Source organism: Quercus robur, chromosome 2 (assembly GCF_932294415.1).
Source record: "Quercus robur chromosome 2, dhQueRobu3.1, whole genome shotgun sequence".
In the NCBI taxonomy this organism is placed as follows: Eukaryota; Viridiplantae; Streptophyta; class Magnoliopsida; order Fagales; family Fagaceae; genus Quercus; species Quercus robur.
In genome coordinates, this window is record NC_065535.1 from 66,950,726 (window position 1) to 66,968,520 (window position 17,795).

At 33.6% G+C, this 17,795-nt stretch overlaps 1 protein-coding gene across 1 annotated transcript; it reads left to right on the forward strand.

Moving 5' to 3' along the window:
• The first annotated feature begins 9,763 nt into the window (after positions 1–9,763).
• On the forward strand, positions 9,764–17,650 carry LOC126714613 (mitochondrial import receptor subunit TOM20). Its single transcript, XM_050414834.1, has 6 exons — positions 9,764–10,079; positions 10,231–10,309; positions 10,672–10,841; positions 10,949–10,996; positions 14,041–14,130; positions 17,232–17,650. The coding sequence occupies exons 1-6, from the start codon at positions 9,981–9,983 to the stop codon at positions 17,364–17,366; spliced, it is 621 nt and encodes a 206-aa protein (XP_050270791.1). The 5' UTR covers positions 9,764–9,980; the 3' UTR covers positions 17,367–17,650.
• Positions 17,651–17,795: the final 145 nt, after the last annotated feature.

A 17,795-nucleotide genomic window follows, 5' to 3' on the forward strand; every position in this document is an offset into this window, starting at 1 on the left:
GGATTTTTATGCTTAGATCTATTTAGTTGAGTTTCCCGAAATACCCTTTTCTAATTTACTCAATTACGGGGCTGCCATTTCTTTTTCTTTTTCTTTTTTCTTTTTAAGATAAAAAGTTTTCTATATCTTCTAGTTTTTAATAATTAATATAATTGAAAATATTAATAATAAAAAAATTAATGGTTAAAACAAATTCACATTAAAATGGTGGAAGACAGTTCCCTTTTTTTTTTCTTTTGATAAACAAGGTATTTATACATTTTCAAGTTTCTGACTATTCTTTTAAGTATGTGCAGTCACCCCGTTCCACATATACCGAATTATTACATGAAGAAATTCCTTGGAAATGATCCAAAGATGCTGACGATTCCTAAAGTACCTTGATTGTGTTTTATTTTTCCGCTTTTGCAATCTTCAACACTTATATGGTGTTATTATTACATTCTCTTGTTATCTAAGTCTATAATTATTAGCCTAGCCACTATCACTATTTTTCAAACGACTATCGACCACCACTGCCTATCACTCGATTTACCCATTGTTTTCGTTCATTAACTACCATCACTGAACCTATCGGTCATTATAATTGCCATCGACCACCACTAGCTCGCTGTCACCACCATTGTAATTACTCAACACTATAAATCATTTTCAAGTTGACAAAAAAACAACAAAAAGTTAATCACTTTTTTGAAATTATTTTTCTGTTGAAAAATATTTTGCAAGATCCAATGTCCCGTCACTAGCTAAAAATATTTTTATTAAGAAAAACCATGTTAAAACAAAATGTACCTTCTTAAATTGCATAAAGTTATTGACTTCTTTTCAAATACTTTAGTGGCAATTGTCAAGGTGTGTGGTCGAAATAATTTGTCATCTCTACACTTTTTTTTAAATGATATGGATAAGATTTGTTGCCAAAAGCTATCGAGACGTCTTTACTTTTAGTTTTTCAAATCTCCTTATTTGGTACATATACTTAAACAATAATTTTCAATTTTTAAATAATATTATATGTATTTTTACACATTTTTTATTCACACATATTTCTAAAAAAATTCAAACAACGTTACTAACAACATTGACAAACGGGCCAATTTGTCACCAAAAATAGTTCAAAACTCATATTTTAAAAAGATTATTAATTTGCATTCTTTTGTTTGAGGTTAAATTTTTTTTATTTTATACTGTATAACTTTTTAAATCTTAACATCAAAGCATAATTTTAAATTTAAGAAATTGCATTGATAATAATAGCTTTTAAAATTATAAGTCTATTTAGATATTTTTTTAATTTGTAAATTACACACATAAAACACGTTTTGAATCCACAGCCTCATCGTTTACCTTTCTTTTATCAAGATAATGAAATGTCATTTAGTTTAGACTCATTTGCAATATACTTAAATGTTCAACTACTTACCCGTCATTAGCTAATTTTTTATTTAGATAAATATTTAACATTAAAACAATATATGACTTTTTTTTTTATTAGAAACAGCTAAAATATACCCTTTTTTTAGAATGATAAAATATACCTTCTTAAATTGCGTTAAGTCATTGACTTTAGTTTTTAAGTATACTGTAGTGGCAACTATCACGGGTTGTGAGTAGAGACAAATTGTCATCTCTACACTTTCTTGTAAATGTTATGGATAAGATTTTGTTACCAAGAGCTGTTGATACGTGATACGTCCATGCATTTTACTTTATAAATCTATACTTGTCTTTAGATTCTATACTTATCTTTAGTTCAAAACCCATATTATGAAAAGATTATTATTTTGTTTGTTTGAGACTTTGAGGTGAAATTTTTTATTTTATACTATTTAATCTACGAAAATAAGTTAAAATTTTAAAAAATTAGATTATTAGTAATAATATTTTAAAGTTCTTCCAAGAGGTTTACTTAAAATTTTTTTATTGGTAAACTACACATATTCAACGTATTTTTAATCCACCACAACCTTATCATTTACCTTTATTTTTCAATAAGATAGTGATTTACCTTTCTTTTATAAGACAATGAAATGTTACTAATTAAAACTCATTTGCAGTATTCTTTATTCCATATCACTTTATCTTTTGTACTTTTTATAAACCAGTGCTGTGAATTCTTAATTGGGTTCAGTTAAAAAAAATTTATAAGAAATTAAAAAAACTCTCAAACAAATTAATCACATTTTTATATTTTTATAAAAAAAACTTTTAAAAAATTTCATTAATATATTCTCTAAGGGCGTACAACCCTTCTTAATTTTCCACTCACGTTAAGATTTTGTAATGTTAAAGTCTAGTATTCTTGGGGGCAAGGCAATCACAAATCACAAGAATTGGTAAAGTCCTCACAGGCACAAACAAGTTGCATTGACATTTAACAATATTGGTCAAAAACTCAAACCCACATGAAATGCCACGCAAAATAGTGGAGCTGCCTCCTATTGGTGTCATAAATGGGTCCACGAGAAACAGAAGAGTACTTGTAAAGTTGTAATTGAGCTCTTTGTCACTGGCCAGGTGATCTGAATAGTACCAGTAATCTGTCGAGTCTACATAGTAGTACTACAACTCTCTCGAGTCTACAACTTTTTCGTATTTCTAAAAGCTAACACTTTGCTGCATTTTCAAACTCGAATTTGAACACCTTTTCCTAACACAGATGACTCAGTCAGCTTTGCTGATCATTCTTAATTGGAATTCCACCACTCAAAAGTTAAGCAAAGCCCTCAACAAAATGCCAAAACCAGTGAACTTCAAATTTAAAACATGGATCCACATGCCCATCCACTTTCAGTTCTCCACCCACCAATAAAAAAAAAAAACAAAGACTTTGAATACATCTTTCACGGGTTCTAGTTGATGTCATGCTATGAACGTGCTGCCAATGCCATCTTACCTGTGACAGGTTCTCTTTGTTTTTTTTGAAGCAATTTTAATTCTAATTTTCAAACACACGCTGCACCATCTTATTTGCTAGTCTTATATATGGATAGTTTGAGCCAAAAATGAGTTTTCAAAGTACATAAAAAATGATGCGTCAAACCACCATATGTTAGAATAAAATAAAATAAATTTAAAAATTATACTTAAATCAATCAAAATTCAAAATAAGAATGTTGTGAATATGTTATGAGATTATATTTCGTCTCTAGAGTCTTAGACTTTCTTGCTAAAAATATAAGGATAATGATAGTTTGGGTCTAGTGAGTTTTTCGCTTCGTCCTAGGAGCATGGGAGTGTTTATGTGTGGCTTTTAGTGTTTTAAAGCAATGGACATAAGCCAAATACTTCTTAACTTAACCCATTTGAAATCACTTCAATGTGTTTTCTTATAAAACTTATCATTAGTTCAAATATAAATTTTAATAAAAAATTTACTACGTTCTATATTTTATTTGAACAAAAAAAAAAAACTTGAAATAAATTTATTGTATTATATAACAAAAATTAAGTTAAGAAGTTACCTTTTTTTTCATTTTTTATTTTAAAACAAAATGAGTAAAATTTGCATACTCTATTGAGTAAACTAAACCACGAGCCTAGAAATATCAATCTTTGTCATTGATTGGCAAACTTCTCGCCTTCTTGATCCAGCTCCATCAAAAAGCGATCTCACTTTCCATTATGATCGGGACAATCTTGTTGGATCTCATGTTAACAGAAAGGATCTCCATTGGATAAAGATGACTTTTTTCCCTATCCTTTCTTGCTCGAGTTCGATTGTCAATCTTTTTGTTGTTTGTAGTTATTTTGGTATTTAATTGGATTTTAAATGTTAAAATTTTCGGTCAACCTAACCTCATCCAACCATTTGTCTCTACTAAACGGATAGATTTAAATAGGATTATAGAATAGGTTAGGATAAAGTTCTTAAATTTTAATAGGATAGTATTTGAATCCGTTCATGTGAAACTACATTATTATGCTAGGGTGCTAAATTCATAATAGAAAAAATAATTATTGGCCAAAGTTTACGTAAATTATGGTCTAATCAATGTATGAATGTGTAAAATATTATATGTTGGATCTAGAGTCGACTCAACATATTTTGGGGCCTAAGAGGATAATTTGCATTTTATTTTTATGTGCAAATTATTAGTTTATTCCAATATCCTAAATATAGTTCTTGCTAAACACTTCTTTGCAAAACTATCAAATAAATAGTTGTGTTTTTTTTAAAACAATTTTACCCTCAATTGAATTGATTTTTTTGTACTAATACTATGATGCAAAAATCATGAAATATTAACCATGTTATTGGCATGTTAAATACATTTGATTTAATATATGGCCACATTATTATGATGATTTTTCATATGTGTGGAGCATTATCTATATATATATATATATATATATATATAAACTTGCAAATTCTAAATGATATATTTTTTGTCAAATACCTCAATTTAGCTTCAAACATATTCATTTCAAACTTTGCTCAAATTTGTGGCATGCAATAATAAGGCCCAATTTAGGATTGACTCAAAACATTTGGAGTGTTCTCTTATTTGTTAAATATTAATTTAATAATATTTATGTTTTGATATTTATTTCATTTAAAAAATATTTTTATCACTTTTTGAGATGCAAGATTGCTATTAATTATGTATTGTGTTCAAGGTCTGCTAAGATTTCCTTTTTAACTAATAATGTCGTTAATTCACTTAATCTTTCTTGTGAGATAAGCAATCTTAAATATGATGTTGTCAATTTTAATTTTAAATAACTTCTTCTTGTATGTGCAAATGTAAAATGTATTGTAAGTTAATATTTTATAAGCGATACATCTTTTAGAAAAAGAAGTTTAAACCTTTTTGTAGGTGCACAATTCTAGTGGCCCAATCCTTGTTGGTCAAGTCTTGGTCCAAAAAGTCCCACACAATGAATTTTTTGTAGAGTATGGGCTAAAGAACTTAGTTTCAGTTAGCTTAAACGGTTTGTTGCATGGGTTAAGAAAATATAGAAAGAAGAACGAAAAAGATGGATGTGAAGAGAGATCCCTCTTAAGTGATCAGGCTCGAAACTTCATTCCTAGGCATATATTAACACAGTAAAATTTCTCTTCTGTGTTCCTCCTCTCCTCTTTTTTTCCATCCCTTTCTCTTGGGGGACTTTTACATATTATATAGGCCCTCTCCTATCATCTGGGCTTTACACTTGTTGATCATCCAAACCCCTACTTGAGCACCTGTCCCATCAAACACCCTTATCAATTCTTTGTGAGTTGCAGTGGTCAAGGTAGCACTATTCAGGGGTCTTCTCTTCATTAATGCGGTCAGGAGAGTAGTTGTGATGCATTTAATGTGGTGGTGGCAGCCTTTGCTGAGATATTTTGGGTTTCCTTTCTTTTTATGTATTTGGGGGATGGACTACAGTGGCTTGGACGCACCTTTGATCTGGATTTTGCAGTGTCCGAGGAGGAATTACTCCTCGGACATGTTCTCTTTGCCCTAGTGGGCCTAAATAAAGATTGCTTGAGCCACGATGTCTCCTCGGAAGAATTGGTCCTCGGACGGGCCTAGGGCCCAGCCAACTTATTATTCTGGGCCAGTCCCCACACTTTTAATTCTAAAAATAAATCTAAACAATAAGCATAAGAATAAATTGTTTAAAAATATCTTGTTTGAGATGGTCACTGTATTGTGAATTTTAGTAATGAATTTGTCTAGAAAACTATTAATTCCAATTTTAATTTTAATAGGGAGAGAAAAGAAGTAATATTTTTGGGAGAATGAAAAATTTCACACTCTTAAACTAGTGCAAACCAAGTAAAACATATTAATAGAATGCACACCATTCAAAAAGAATAAATTATTTTAAAAAATAATTTGTATTCATTAAACCGCCTTAATTAAAATTTGAACACTATGAGATAAATAGACAAGGCATTATATTAGCCGATAGAAGGGACACGTGTCCGCATTAATAGAGTGGACACGTGTACGCATCGCAACGTGTCCAGTGGCCAGACCTTTTTTTTTTTGGGCTAGATGAGAGGTCATACTTAAAAAGAAAAAAATAAAAAATAAAAAATATTTTCTTGCAATACTACAAGACAAATCAATACATTACTATATTTTATTTGAATAAGCCTTCTTCCATTTGAAGGCCTTTAGACCTAATGGTTGAGCCACCTTTGATTGGATCTTTTTAAGTGGCTTACAATATACTCTCATTGAATGGTGGAACACGCGTAACCCTTGAAATGTGTAACTTATCACCTAAACTTGGGAGGATATCTTCACATGCACTAAAAGGAGTAAAGGACACACGTTTTAAAAAAAAATTCCATTCGGTACATTGGGATAAAGGCATTGCCCTTCTTGCTTTATCTCGCAGTTTCGCATATTCTTTCTGATAAGAGAATGTAATTTGCTTTTAATCATAATCAGATAAGTCTCTTTTTTATAGTATTAAATAAACAAGTAAAGAATTGAATCTGACTCCAATTGCTATTTCTAAAACTTTCAAGGGACAATTTTGTAACTCCAAATTCATTACAGAATGTGAACCTCGTCTGAAATTAGCTGGCAAATCACTTTCTTTATGAAGCTACAAGGTCCATATCCATTGTTCCACGAGAGGAAGTGTACAATTCTAGTAATCCAAAAAATTGTTCTTTAACTAGAAAACTAAACAAGGCTTTTATGTCCCATGAGCTGCAGACCAAAACCCTTTTTAATATCATCAACTTGTAATCATATTTCGCATTGATGAATTGTCTTTTTAATGATTTTCATAGAGTTGGTGGGGATTGGTTGTAGTGTAACTTATAGGGTATGGAATCACATCACCAGGGCTTCCTTGCACTTTTAAGTGAAGCTGACCAATTTGCTAACTTGGTAGATAGCCAATGGGTCCAGCTTATGCCACAGGCATACATATATATGAGGCAAAGTTTCAAACCTATGAGCTATGACCAATATGGTATGGAGAAGAATAAATACTTCATCTTGAAGAATTAAGTTATTTTAATTATTGTGGGTTGTAATTAGTTCAACTGGTAAAGTCTCTGATAGTTGAATTAGAAATTTGGGATTCAATTCCTACCTACACCCAAAACTGATTGATGTCTTGATCGGATGATAACTCTTTATCATCAGAAGTGAACGTCATAGGCTAAAAATTTTTTTTAAAAAATTATTTTAATTATTGATAGTTAATACGATAGAAGCCAAAAAAAATTAAAAGAAATCAGCATCTACTGAACTCCATCATATTATAGGCAATACTTGAAAAGTTTGCCTTCCATTGCACAAAACAACATGGGTTGTGTTAAAAAAAATAAAAAATCACATGGGCTGAAACCCACAACAATCAACCCATAGCCCAAAATAAAATTGGCCCATTTACGATGCAAATAAAGCCTTAAAATGGGTCCAAGATGGATCTTCAAAAGAGCATATAAGTCAAGGAATAAAGCCCACAATTTCCCAAGCTATCAATCAACCCCTTCGATTCAGGCCAGGTCACTGAAGTAGCCCATGTAAACATACAAGTTGTGTAAAGAGCACACTGCGAGTTTTAATCCATATGATTGATCAAATGGGCAGTAAGCATTTAATCTAAATTGGGCCAGCAAAGTCCAGCCATTAACATATCCCATGGAATTAGCAAGACCAGCAATTATTATTTTCCTCTTTGGACTGAACTTTTATATGATTCAGAAATACCTCTAAATCTGACGTTTAATGGAGAAAAAACTTGAAAATAACCCGGTAAAAATATATCTCAAACTCCACTTAAAATGCATACAAAATAAGACATTTTACTACTAATCCATGTTTTCAAAACAAACCTATCCATTTTTTTTAAAGGAAAATTATGACACTAGACAACAAAAAAAAAGTCTCATCAAACGCGCAAAATGCGTGTGATAAGGCTAGTTATTATTATTATTATTTTGAGCGAAACAAGACCAACAATTGTGATTTGTGATAGCAAAAAAGAAACCAAGGCAGAAGTAAAAGAAGTTCAAAACTTCAAATCCAAGTATTTCCCTCCGTATGTCAATCAAGCTCACTAAAGTGAGAGGCAACTAGCAAAAGAAAATAGAAATGAGCAATGGATTGGAAGGCAAAAAAGGTTATTCCACGTCAATTTAGGTCCATCTAAAGTTTCTCTCCAACAAAAAGGAAAAGAGAAAAAAGGTCCATGAAACAAACTTATCTAATTTTTTTTTAAAGGAAAATTATGACACTAGACAAAAAAAAAAGTCTCATCAAACGCGCAAAGCGCATGTGATGAGGCTAGTTATTATTATTGTTTCAAGCAAAGCAAGACCAGCAATTGTGATTTGTGATAGCAAAAAAAAAAAAAAGAAAAGAAAGGGCAGGAGCGAAAGAAGTTCAAAACTTCAAATCCATGTATTTCCCTCCGTATGTCAATCAAGCTCACTAAAGTGGGAGGCAACTAGCAAAGGGAAATAGAAATGAGCAATGGATTGAAGGGCAAATAAGGTTATGCCATGTCAATTTAGGTTCATCTAAAGTTTCTCTCCAACAAAAAAGAAAAGAAAAAAAAAAAGGGTTCATCTAAAGTCTTACGTTTAACGGGAAAAAAATTTAAGAATAACATGGTAAAAATATATCTCCAACTTTACTTAAAATACTTACAAAATAAGACATTCTCTTACTAATCCATGTTTTCAAAACAAACTTATCCAAATTTTTTTTTTAAAGGAAAATTATAACACTAGACAAAAAAAAAAAAAAAAAAGTCTCATCAAACGTGCAAAGCGCGTGTGATGAGACCAGTTATTATTATTATTATTATTATTATTATTTTGAGCAAAGCAAGACCAACAATTGTGATTTGTGATAGCAAAAAAAGAAAAAGAAAAAAGGCAGGAGTAAAAGAAGTTTAAAACTTCAAATCCAAGTATTTCCCTCGTATGTCAATCAAGCTCACTAAAGTGAGAGGCAACTAACAAAGGGAAATAGAAATGAGCAATGGATTGGAGGGTAAAAAAGGTTATTCCACGTCAATTTAGGTCTATCTAAAGTTTCTCTCCAATGAAAGAGAAAAAAAGAAAAAAAAAAAAAAAGGTTCATCTAAAGTCTAATGAATGAGATTGGAACATATGTGAAACCATTGAATTTATGAATGATGACATGTGAAAGTATAAGAATTCATAAAAACAAAACTTTTCCTATTGTATAATAAGGTTCCACCCTACATCATATATATTTTTTTTAATTTCTTAAATCAAAGATCAAATCGCACCTAATGAGGGGCTGCTAGAGCCAAAGACACCAGTAAAATTTAATAAAGATCTTTCTTTTCATGGAAATTAGCCAATAACCATGCTTTGCTCAGTACCTTGTTAAAAAAAAAAAAAAGTATAAACATTAATTTTTTTTAATTAGAACACAAAAATAAATGTAAAATTGTAAGAAACATCATTTATAAATGATAGGATTTTATTTATTTATTATTTTTATAAACGAGAAAGGGATATCAATATAATTACGAACATTTAATATTTAATATTTTAGAACATAATTACATTATCTCCAATATCTCAAATTCAAATTATCATTAGTCATTTCAAATTCAAATAATTAGAAGCAAAATTAAATTTTTTTTATTAATATGAAGCAAAATCAAAATTGAATAAAAGTTAGAGCCTAAAGGGAGTGCAATAAATTCGAACAAGAGTGTAAAATATTTTCCAAATTTCCTTTTCACTCGAAACAAACAGTCTAAGCAGAAAAAAAGTTTCTATAAAAAATCTGGACCGTCAACCTAGTGTGATATTCCCAAATCCAACGGCAGAGTACGGACCAAGAAACCGGCTTCCGGAAACCGATTCGTGGCGGTCGTGCCCAGTTCGGTTTCTCTCTTTCTTGTTGTATTCAAAATCAAAAGAGCCCCCCCCACCCACCCCCACAGTGCAAAATCTTACTGGCAGTTCTCTTCTTCTCTCTGCCCCAAATTCCCAAAACCCTAAAAAAAAAAAAAAAACTTTGCTTGCTGCCATGGATATGCAGCAAGGTGATCTCGATCGAATCTTTTTCTTCGAGCACGCCCGTAAGACCGCCGAGGCTACCTACGCTAAGGACCCTCTCGATGCCGATGTTCGTTTTCTTTTTTTTTTTTTTTTTTTTTTTTTTTTTTTTCTGAATAGTCTGTTTGGTTCCTGGGAAACTGTGGGAAATAGATGGAATAGTTTTTTTTTTTTTTTTTTTTTTTTTTTGATTTCTTATTGTAATTTGGTTGATTATGCAGAACTTGACAAGGTGGGGAGGAGCGCTATTAGAGTTGTCTCAGTTTCAGAACATGGCTGAGTCAAAAAAGATGATTCAAGGTGCTTCAGATTTATTTTCTTCTTAATAACTTTGTTTTGAATTTTACTGGTTTACCAAACTGTTGCTTCACATAAGATTTTTGGGACCTATAGGTTTTATGGTTGATACATGGTTATGGATTCTTCATTAAATGAGTTAGACTTGAAGGCAACCCATGTAGTAGTGTTTTGTTGCAGTTAATATTTGAATGACACCATAAATTTATTGTCTGCATAATTCTTTGCTTCTATTACATTCAAGTCCACTATGGGTTATTGGGTTTGTTTTGATTAATTTTTGTGATGGGTATCAAAGTTCAGAATTATTTCACAGCTGGGTTCAAAATTTATGATTAGGGGTTGATGTGTTTTTTGACTTATAGAGGCAATTTCAAAGCTTGAGGAGGCATTGTTGGTTAATCCCAAGAAGCATGATACTCTATGGTGCCTGGGAAATGCTCATACTTCTCAAGCTTTTATGACTCCGGACCTGGATGAGGCAAAGGAGTATTTTGACAAGTCAGCTATCTACTTTCAGCAAGCTCTTGATGAGGTATTTTTTGCAAAATCTCACAGGAAATTAAGCATATGCTTGTGTATTATGTTTGTAATGCCGTGCTGTTGTAGATTTATTAACAGTGTAGTTCTGCCTTTTGGTAGGATCCGGGGAATGATCTTTATCGCAAGTCCTTGGAAGTCGCTGCAAAGGTAATATACTATTTCTTATTCTGGGAAATGTCCGTATGCATTATGTTGTATACTATCATGTAAGTGTTCCAGAAAGAAACTATTTATCTTAAATCTGACCTTTTCAGATTGGTTTGTTAGAAATCATTGCTTTTCTTAGCCTGTCCAGGTGAAAAATGAGATGCCATTGTTTGTTGCATTAGTAGAGATTTCATTTCTTGGATTTCTTAAATTCTCTTGCTTTTAGATGGATACCCACAACAGTAGCTAATGAAGTATGAGGCACACGGTTATGTGTTCATGACTTTTACCTTAGTGTGCTTTTTATAGTTTTTCAGCCGCGAGAGGTTGCACTATTGGAGATGGAACACATGCTTTAAGTCTTAAAAAAGAATGAATGGTGATTTATAATGCTTGAATGAAATGTTAATGTTAGAAATACTGAAATTTGTCGTATTGTATTTCCTCATAAAAGAATATACATGAGTGCCTTTATATAGGAGACATATGTGCGCAGTACAAGTAAGAGTGTAGTACAAGAATGTGTGTTATGCAAATAATCTAGCTGGGCCTAAAGCCTACAACACTATACACGTTAAAAGTAAAAAACTTTTTTTTTTAAATTTTTATTTTTAAGAAGTAATAACAATTTTGTTTCAAGAAAAAGGGCAAAGCGCAAGTACATGGGGAGTATGCAAGATCCATGCAACAAATTAAACCCTAAAATTACAAAGATCAGGGAACTCCAAAAGAGAAGAACAATTAAAATCAATAATGATTTTTAGCCAATCAAACAACGATCTAGGAAAGAGGAACTTTAGTTGAAGCAATAGGGTTTCTGATTCAGGACAACCTAGGCTTCCCACGATTCCTACATCAGTTTCAATATGTTCAATAATGACCTTGAATTATGTTTCTTCCAAATGCACCACATATGACATAAAGGAATAGCATTCCACATGACAGAACTTTGATGGCCCTTGAAGCCACCTGTGTCAAACAAGCCAGAAGATCTTTCACCGAATAATGCATGACCCAAGAGGCATCAAATAAAGAGAGAACAATAGACCAAAGGTCCCTATCTATAGCAGAATTTAGGAGAAGTTAATAGTATCCCCATCCATTTTGCACATACAATGCCAATCTACAATGATGATCTTTTGCTTTCGAAGATTATCCATGGTAAGAATGACATCCTTCCTTGGAACTTTAGTCTCCTAATGGCTCACCAAGGAAATTCCATTCTATGGTCTTTTTGAAAAGCCTCATAGAAGGATTTCACATTAAATCTGTGGTTCTTGTCCCTCCACTTCCCCATATTAAGCCCCCATAACCCTTCTCTTCATAGAATTTCTTTTTGTGGCATAATGCCAAAACCATTTTCTCTAAAAGATCTTGGTTGTAGATTCTGAGCCTTCAAATGCCCTCCCAATTAAATTGCAGAATAAATTGTGTTTCTTTCACCTAGTGGAATTTCCTTTCTTCCCTGAAACCAACCCATAGGAACCTGTCTCCTATCTTTAGTGTAAATGATTTGGCCCTGTAGGTTTGTTGGATGGGATGAAAATAAAGGAAGTAGTTTGTGCCTGCTGATGTAGAACCTCAGATTTGGTTAATGTTTTGGATTAGCTCATCCTCATGCACTTTCAGTGAGCTTACAAATATCATGGAGGGAGTGCATGCTCATAGGAGTACAAGTTGAACTATTTTGTAATTTTTTATAGTAATTCTTGCTTTGAGTCCCTTCTTTTTAATAAAAAGAAAAAGCTAGAAAACTGTATTGTTGCTTGGCAACAATCCTCTAGGTGCATGTTGTAGGCATAAGAGGAAGGATGTTGCTTTATCCTGTCCGTGCATCTTGTTTCATAACCTTGAGGAGCTATCTAGGCTTCTTAATGTTTGAGTGTTTTGCTAGACAAAAAATTAACCATTCGATGGTGGGCATTTTACCCTTTTAGATTTCTTAGGTCTTATATGAATATTCCCAAATATGAGCATTTTTTATGAGTTATAAATTTTCTATGAAGAAAGTGTCAGGGATGCAACCCAGTTATACAGTGAGTATGCAAAAGGAATTCCTCCCAAGGTTTTGAATTCCTTTTTGTTCCAGCCGGAAGGGGCGGAATTTTCCGTTCTGGTGCTTGGACTGGTGCAGCTAACCCCCCCCCCCCCCCCTCCCCCCAAATTTTATTTCATCTCAAATTCTAGCCTGTGCCAGACTGTTCAACTGTGCTGCCTGAAATTCCGTTGTTCCGGCTGAAAATCCTGTTCTAGACTGGAATTGAAGAGAAACTGAGTACATCTTAAAATCTTTCTATATCGTCATTTGAAGAGAAACTGAGTCTAGCTTTTCTGGAAGAGAAACTGCACTGGACATTTTTAGAGTTGGACCAAAGATCAAACGAGAGAAAAAGAAACTGAGACATTCTATGAAAGAGCAAAACTAACCGGAATAGAAAAGAAAGAGATGTTTTAAATATGGGGTTGGGACTTGGGGATTTGGTTACAGATAAGAGAGAAGACAAGATAAGCTCAAGCTGACATGTTTAAAACTTAAAAAAGTGATGATATGAAATGAAGAAATAGAATAGTCTAGAACAAGAGTTTGACAGGCTAGAGATAAAAGAAATAAAAAGATAGATTTTAAAAACCATTGATGAAATTAACTTTGTGGGCCTTATTTTTGGGTTGTCATGGATTTGAATGGTTGGACAAGTTTATTAGTTTTATTATTCATGGGCTTTTTAGAGTTTATATATATATATGGTGCATAATCCTGAAATGGTATACCGGTACCTTAATCTCTCCCAACTGCTGGGGGGGGGGGGGGGGGAAGGTCTAAAGGAACATCTATTAAGTCACAAGAAAGATTCGGTGTTGTGAACTTTTTTGACTGATATGTCTTCTTTGTTGAAGTGAATTCTTCAAAATGTTGGCTGTTTATATTTTTCCTTTAATTTATCATTTATAGAATGCACTTGGTCTCACATATCCATGGTATACTTGTTTTGATGTCAATTTTCAATCCATTATTAAAAATTTGAATTACTTTACTCTACTCTTAGGCCCCTGAATTGCACAAGGAAATCCATGCCCATGGTTTAGCACAACAAGCAATGGGGTCAGCAGGACCTTCTACTTCATCAGGTTCAAAGGTGAGATCCTAAAAGTTAAACTTCTCTTACATTTGCTGTTTCTCTGTTCATTTTGTTGTGGTTTTGTTGTTCTTGTCTTAGTTCTGTTTTACATAATGATAATAAGAATTTAGATTAATAGTCCTGCTCTTGGAATATTGTTGATATAATTTAAGTGAATGGATTGTATATGGACATCATTTGTTACTTGATTCTCTGCTGCTGACAGATAAATAAATTACAGGGCATTGCATTTTGTCTTCCAGTGGTTAAGCTTCAATGCCATCCATTGGAATATTAGTTTATAAGCTAGACCAACATCACTTTTAAATTTCTCAGTGCCATCCACAGGCTTGTATAGTGTCACAGGACAGATTTTCATCCATATTTTCTGCCTTGTGATGGCATTAAATAAACCCTACTTAGTCTCAACCAACAACCGAACACCAATACAAGGAAACCTAGAAACAAATATTTTTTTGCTAGATAAATAGTGGGGGACAGGGGAGGTAAGGTTCGAATCCTAGACATCAATCACCATAAATGGTGCCAATACAACTGGGCTATAACTTGAACCCAAAAAACCTGGAAACTTTTTGCGTATCAAAACATGCACAACACAAATTATTTTATGATAATTTGATTGTTACAACGGGGGAGGGGGTATTTGAACCCTGGATGTCTTCGTTGAGGTGCCAACTAGTTGAGCTACAAGGCTCTTGAAATGCACAACACAGAAATTATAGCAGAAAACTTGTAACCATTATTATTTTAGCACAACATTTAAATGATACTGAGGTTTCACTTACACAAAACACTGCCTTGAGATATGTCTTAGTCCAATTCAGCCACCGAGGCTTACAAGCTCATACAAACACACAGAATACACTGCTTTCCTACATATCACACGCTGTTTTCCCCCTCAGCAGCTTCAAGGATCGCGTGGGAAAACTGTCACTGCACACTCTGTTTCCCCTCTAGATTTGCTGCACAAATTTGAGGCAGTAACGCAACTGCTTGCTTTCTTTAGAGCCTTTTCACGTTGCTAGCGCATCAACAAGGTTGTTTTTGACATGCAACTGCTTGTTAATCTCTACCATGTTGCTGCCACCTGTTTAACTCGTTTGCTACCTGTGTACAAGTTTCAGCTCACCACAGGCCATGCAAACCAACCTGACAGCCCAAGTTAATTGCCTGATACTCAGTCTTGGTCCATGCACACCAAGTGGAGGGCTTGGCCAATGTCAATGTCATCTCCCAAATTCAGCCACACAGCACATTACATCATCACCACCCATATTCAACCCAGTTGTGCATTTTCAAGCAAGCCACAACCCAACCTCGTTTTTACCACATGAACCAACATACAACACAGGCTGTCCAACCTTGTCTTGCACCCAAGTAGCCCACTGAATTCTCATCAACTTGTCCATGGTCAAGCCCATACAAGGCTACCACAACACACACTGCACATGAAGTCCACAACACACATAGCCTGCAACCTCCCAGGTCAAGACCATGGTTCTAACGCAATCACAAGGGCAACATCACACTGCCAACTTTAGCCAACACAAGTATGCATGCACTACAATGAGAGGCAGCACGGCCTGGTGCTGCCCAAAACACCTTGATGAGGCCATGATATGCCTCCTTCATGCCCATGGGTTTGTTTGGTTGGCATAAGTGCAGGTACCACCAGGGGTGGAACTGTGTGTATAACAGGGGGGCCATGGTCCCTACAAAAAAGTTTATTGTAGGTAAACTCTAGGTAAAAATGTGACTCAATGCATTTTTTACGAGTTGCCCCCTCCCCCCCCACCAAAAAATAAAAAAGGGCATGGCCCCACCTGTCCATGTCCCTTTCGAACCTCAAATTGATAATTTCCATTTCCAAGTACTTTACTTTTTAGCCATGAACCACTCAATTCTAAAAAAGTCTCATCTTGTTGCAATTTTTCTAGTCTCACTCTTCATTGACTTCCATTCATTTAGTAGTCTCATAGTCACATTCTTATTCAATTACCTTTTCTTTTAATAAAGAGTTTTCTTACTTGAAGTTAAGGGAAAATAGTTTTAAATCTTGAGAGGTACAAAATTTTCTTATTGTTTTTATTTATATTTCAGTTCAATTTCTATTTATTTATCTTGTAGCTTAAGATTTTCGTTTTTTTTTTTCATTTATTAAGCCAATTGATTATCCGTTGATGAATACATTTTCTTGCTATATTGGTATGTTTAGTCATTCGATTATTTAAAGAGGAGTTAAATTTGATGCCAAATGTTTTACTCTTGTAGCATAATGCCACATTGCCACTTTAAGGTCAAGATGCCGAGTCTTTTTTTGAATATTTTTTATACATGTGTATTGCAAACTAGAAAATTTTTGTATTCTCAGAAGGGTTTAGAAAGATATAACGCTCTCATAGTGCTTTGAGTTTTTACTTGAATGGTGATTCAAAATAGTAGTTTAGTCTTGGCCCCCCCAAACAAAAATTTCTGGTTCTGCCCTTGGGTACCACTATATGCAACCACCCATTTCGAGGATCAAGCGTCTGACATACAGGTAGGCACAGGCATACTGGCACTTCCTGTCAAGAGAGTTACATACCACACTCACAAATTTTGTGCGTAATTGTTACAGTAGAAACTGTCTATGACTCTATGCTATACATTCTGTATCCATGCTGTATGCCTTTAGTTATTGTAAGTACGAAGCTTTTTTATGAGGATACTGTTTTAACATATCTTTTTTTATTTAAGATTTAAACTATATATTGGGATCTATATGGGATGGTTTGGTGAATGAAGACCAGTTGCCAACCAAATGCAACCCCTTGTCTGACAAGCATGCTTCTTGCACTCATAATTATCAGGATCCTTAATCAGTGTGTTTGTTTGGGATGCTCCTTGAATGCTTACATTACATTATGTGTTTGTTAGAGTGCAGTGCAGAGTAGGTTGCTCAGTTCATAATAGGGTTGTACCCCTTTTGACAGTCAATTCTGCATATCCGGTTTTAGATTTCTGTAATGTGTTGATTTCCAATACTTTGCATTATTGTTAATATTCTTGATCAGTTGACACATTGTAATTTTGACTTATCTTTTTCCCTTCTATTGCAGACAACTTTAAAGAAAAAGAAGAGCAGTGATCTCAAGTATGACATATTTGGATGGATAATTCTTGCTGTTGGAATTGTTGCATGGGTGGGATTTGCAAAATCCCAGTTACCTCCACCTCCACCTCCACCAAGATGAGTTAGGCATTTGGTTGTCTCAGGCAGAGATTGAACATTTATCATGAGTTTCAAGCTGATTATGTAGAAAATTGAGCATCACATCTGATTCATCGTCCATTAGTTATTTTTTTTTCACCCTAGTAATGTTTTCTATATGAAATATGGATTTTTCTCCCAATGGCAGCTGCTTTCTGGATGCAATTTATGTTTGTATTGTGATACTACAACTGTAACTAAGCCATTTTTTCTTGGTTTGTTTCACTGGAGGGAAAATGTTTCAGTGCAAAATGACATTTTCCTGGTGGTTGGTTGTGTGAAGAAAGAAGAAACCAAAAGTTTTTAGGTCAAGAAGCAGTTTTTGGTGCAAATGGCAATATACAATTAAGAAGCGATGACTTCTTTTGCATGCAGTGGCACTTAACTCAACTTCCTTTGAATGGCCACCAGA

Coding starts and splice junctions, on each gene's coding strand:
- LOC126714613 (XM_050414834.1), top strand. CDS start 9,981: ATGGATATGCAGCAAGGTGATCTCGATCGAATCTTTTTCTTCGAGCAC. Junction 10,842..10,948: donor TTCAGCAAGCTCTTGATGAG/GTATTTTTTGCA, acceptor GCCTTTTGGTAG/GATCCGGGGAATGATCTTTA. Junction 10,997..14,040: donor CCTTGGAAGTCGCTGCAAAG/GTAATATACTAT, acceptor CTCTACTCTTAG/GCCCCTGAATTGCACAAGGA.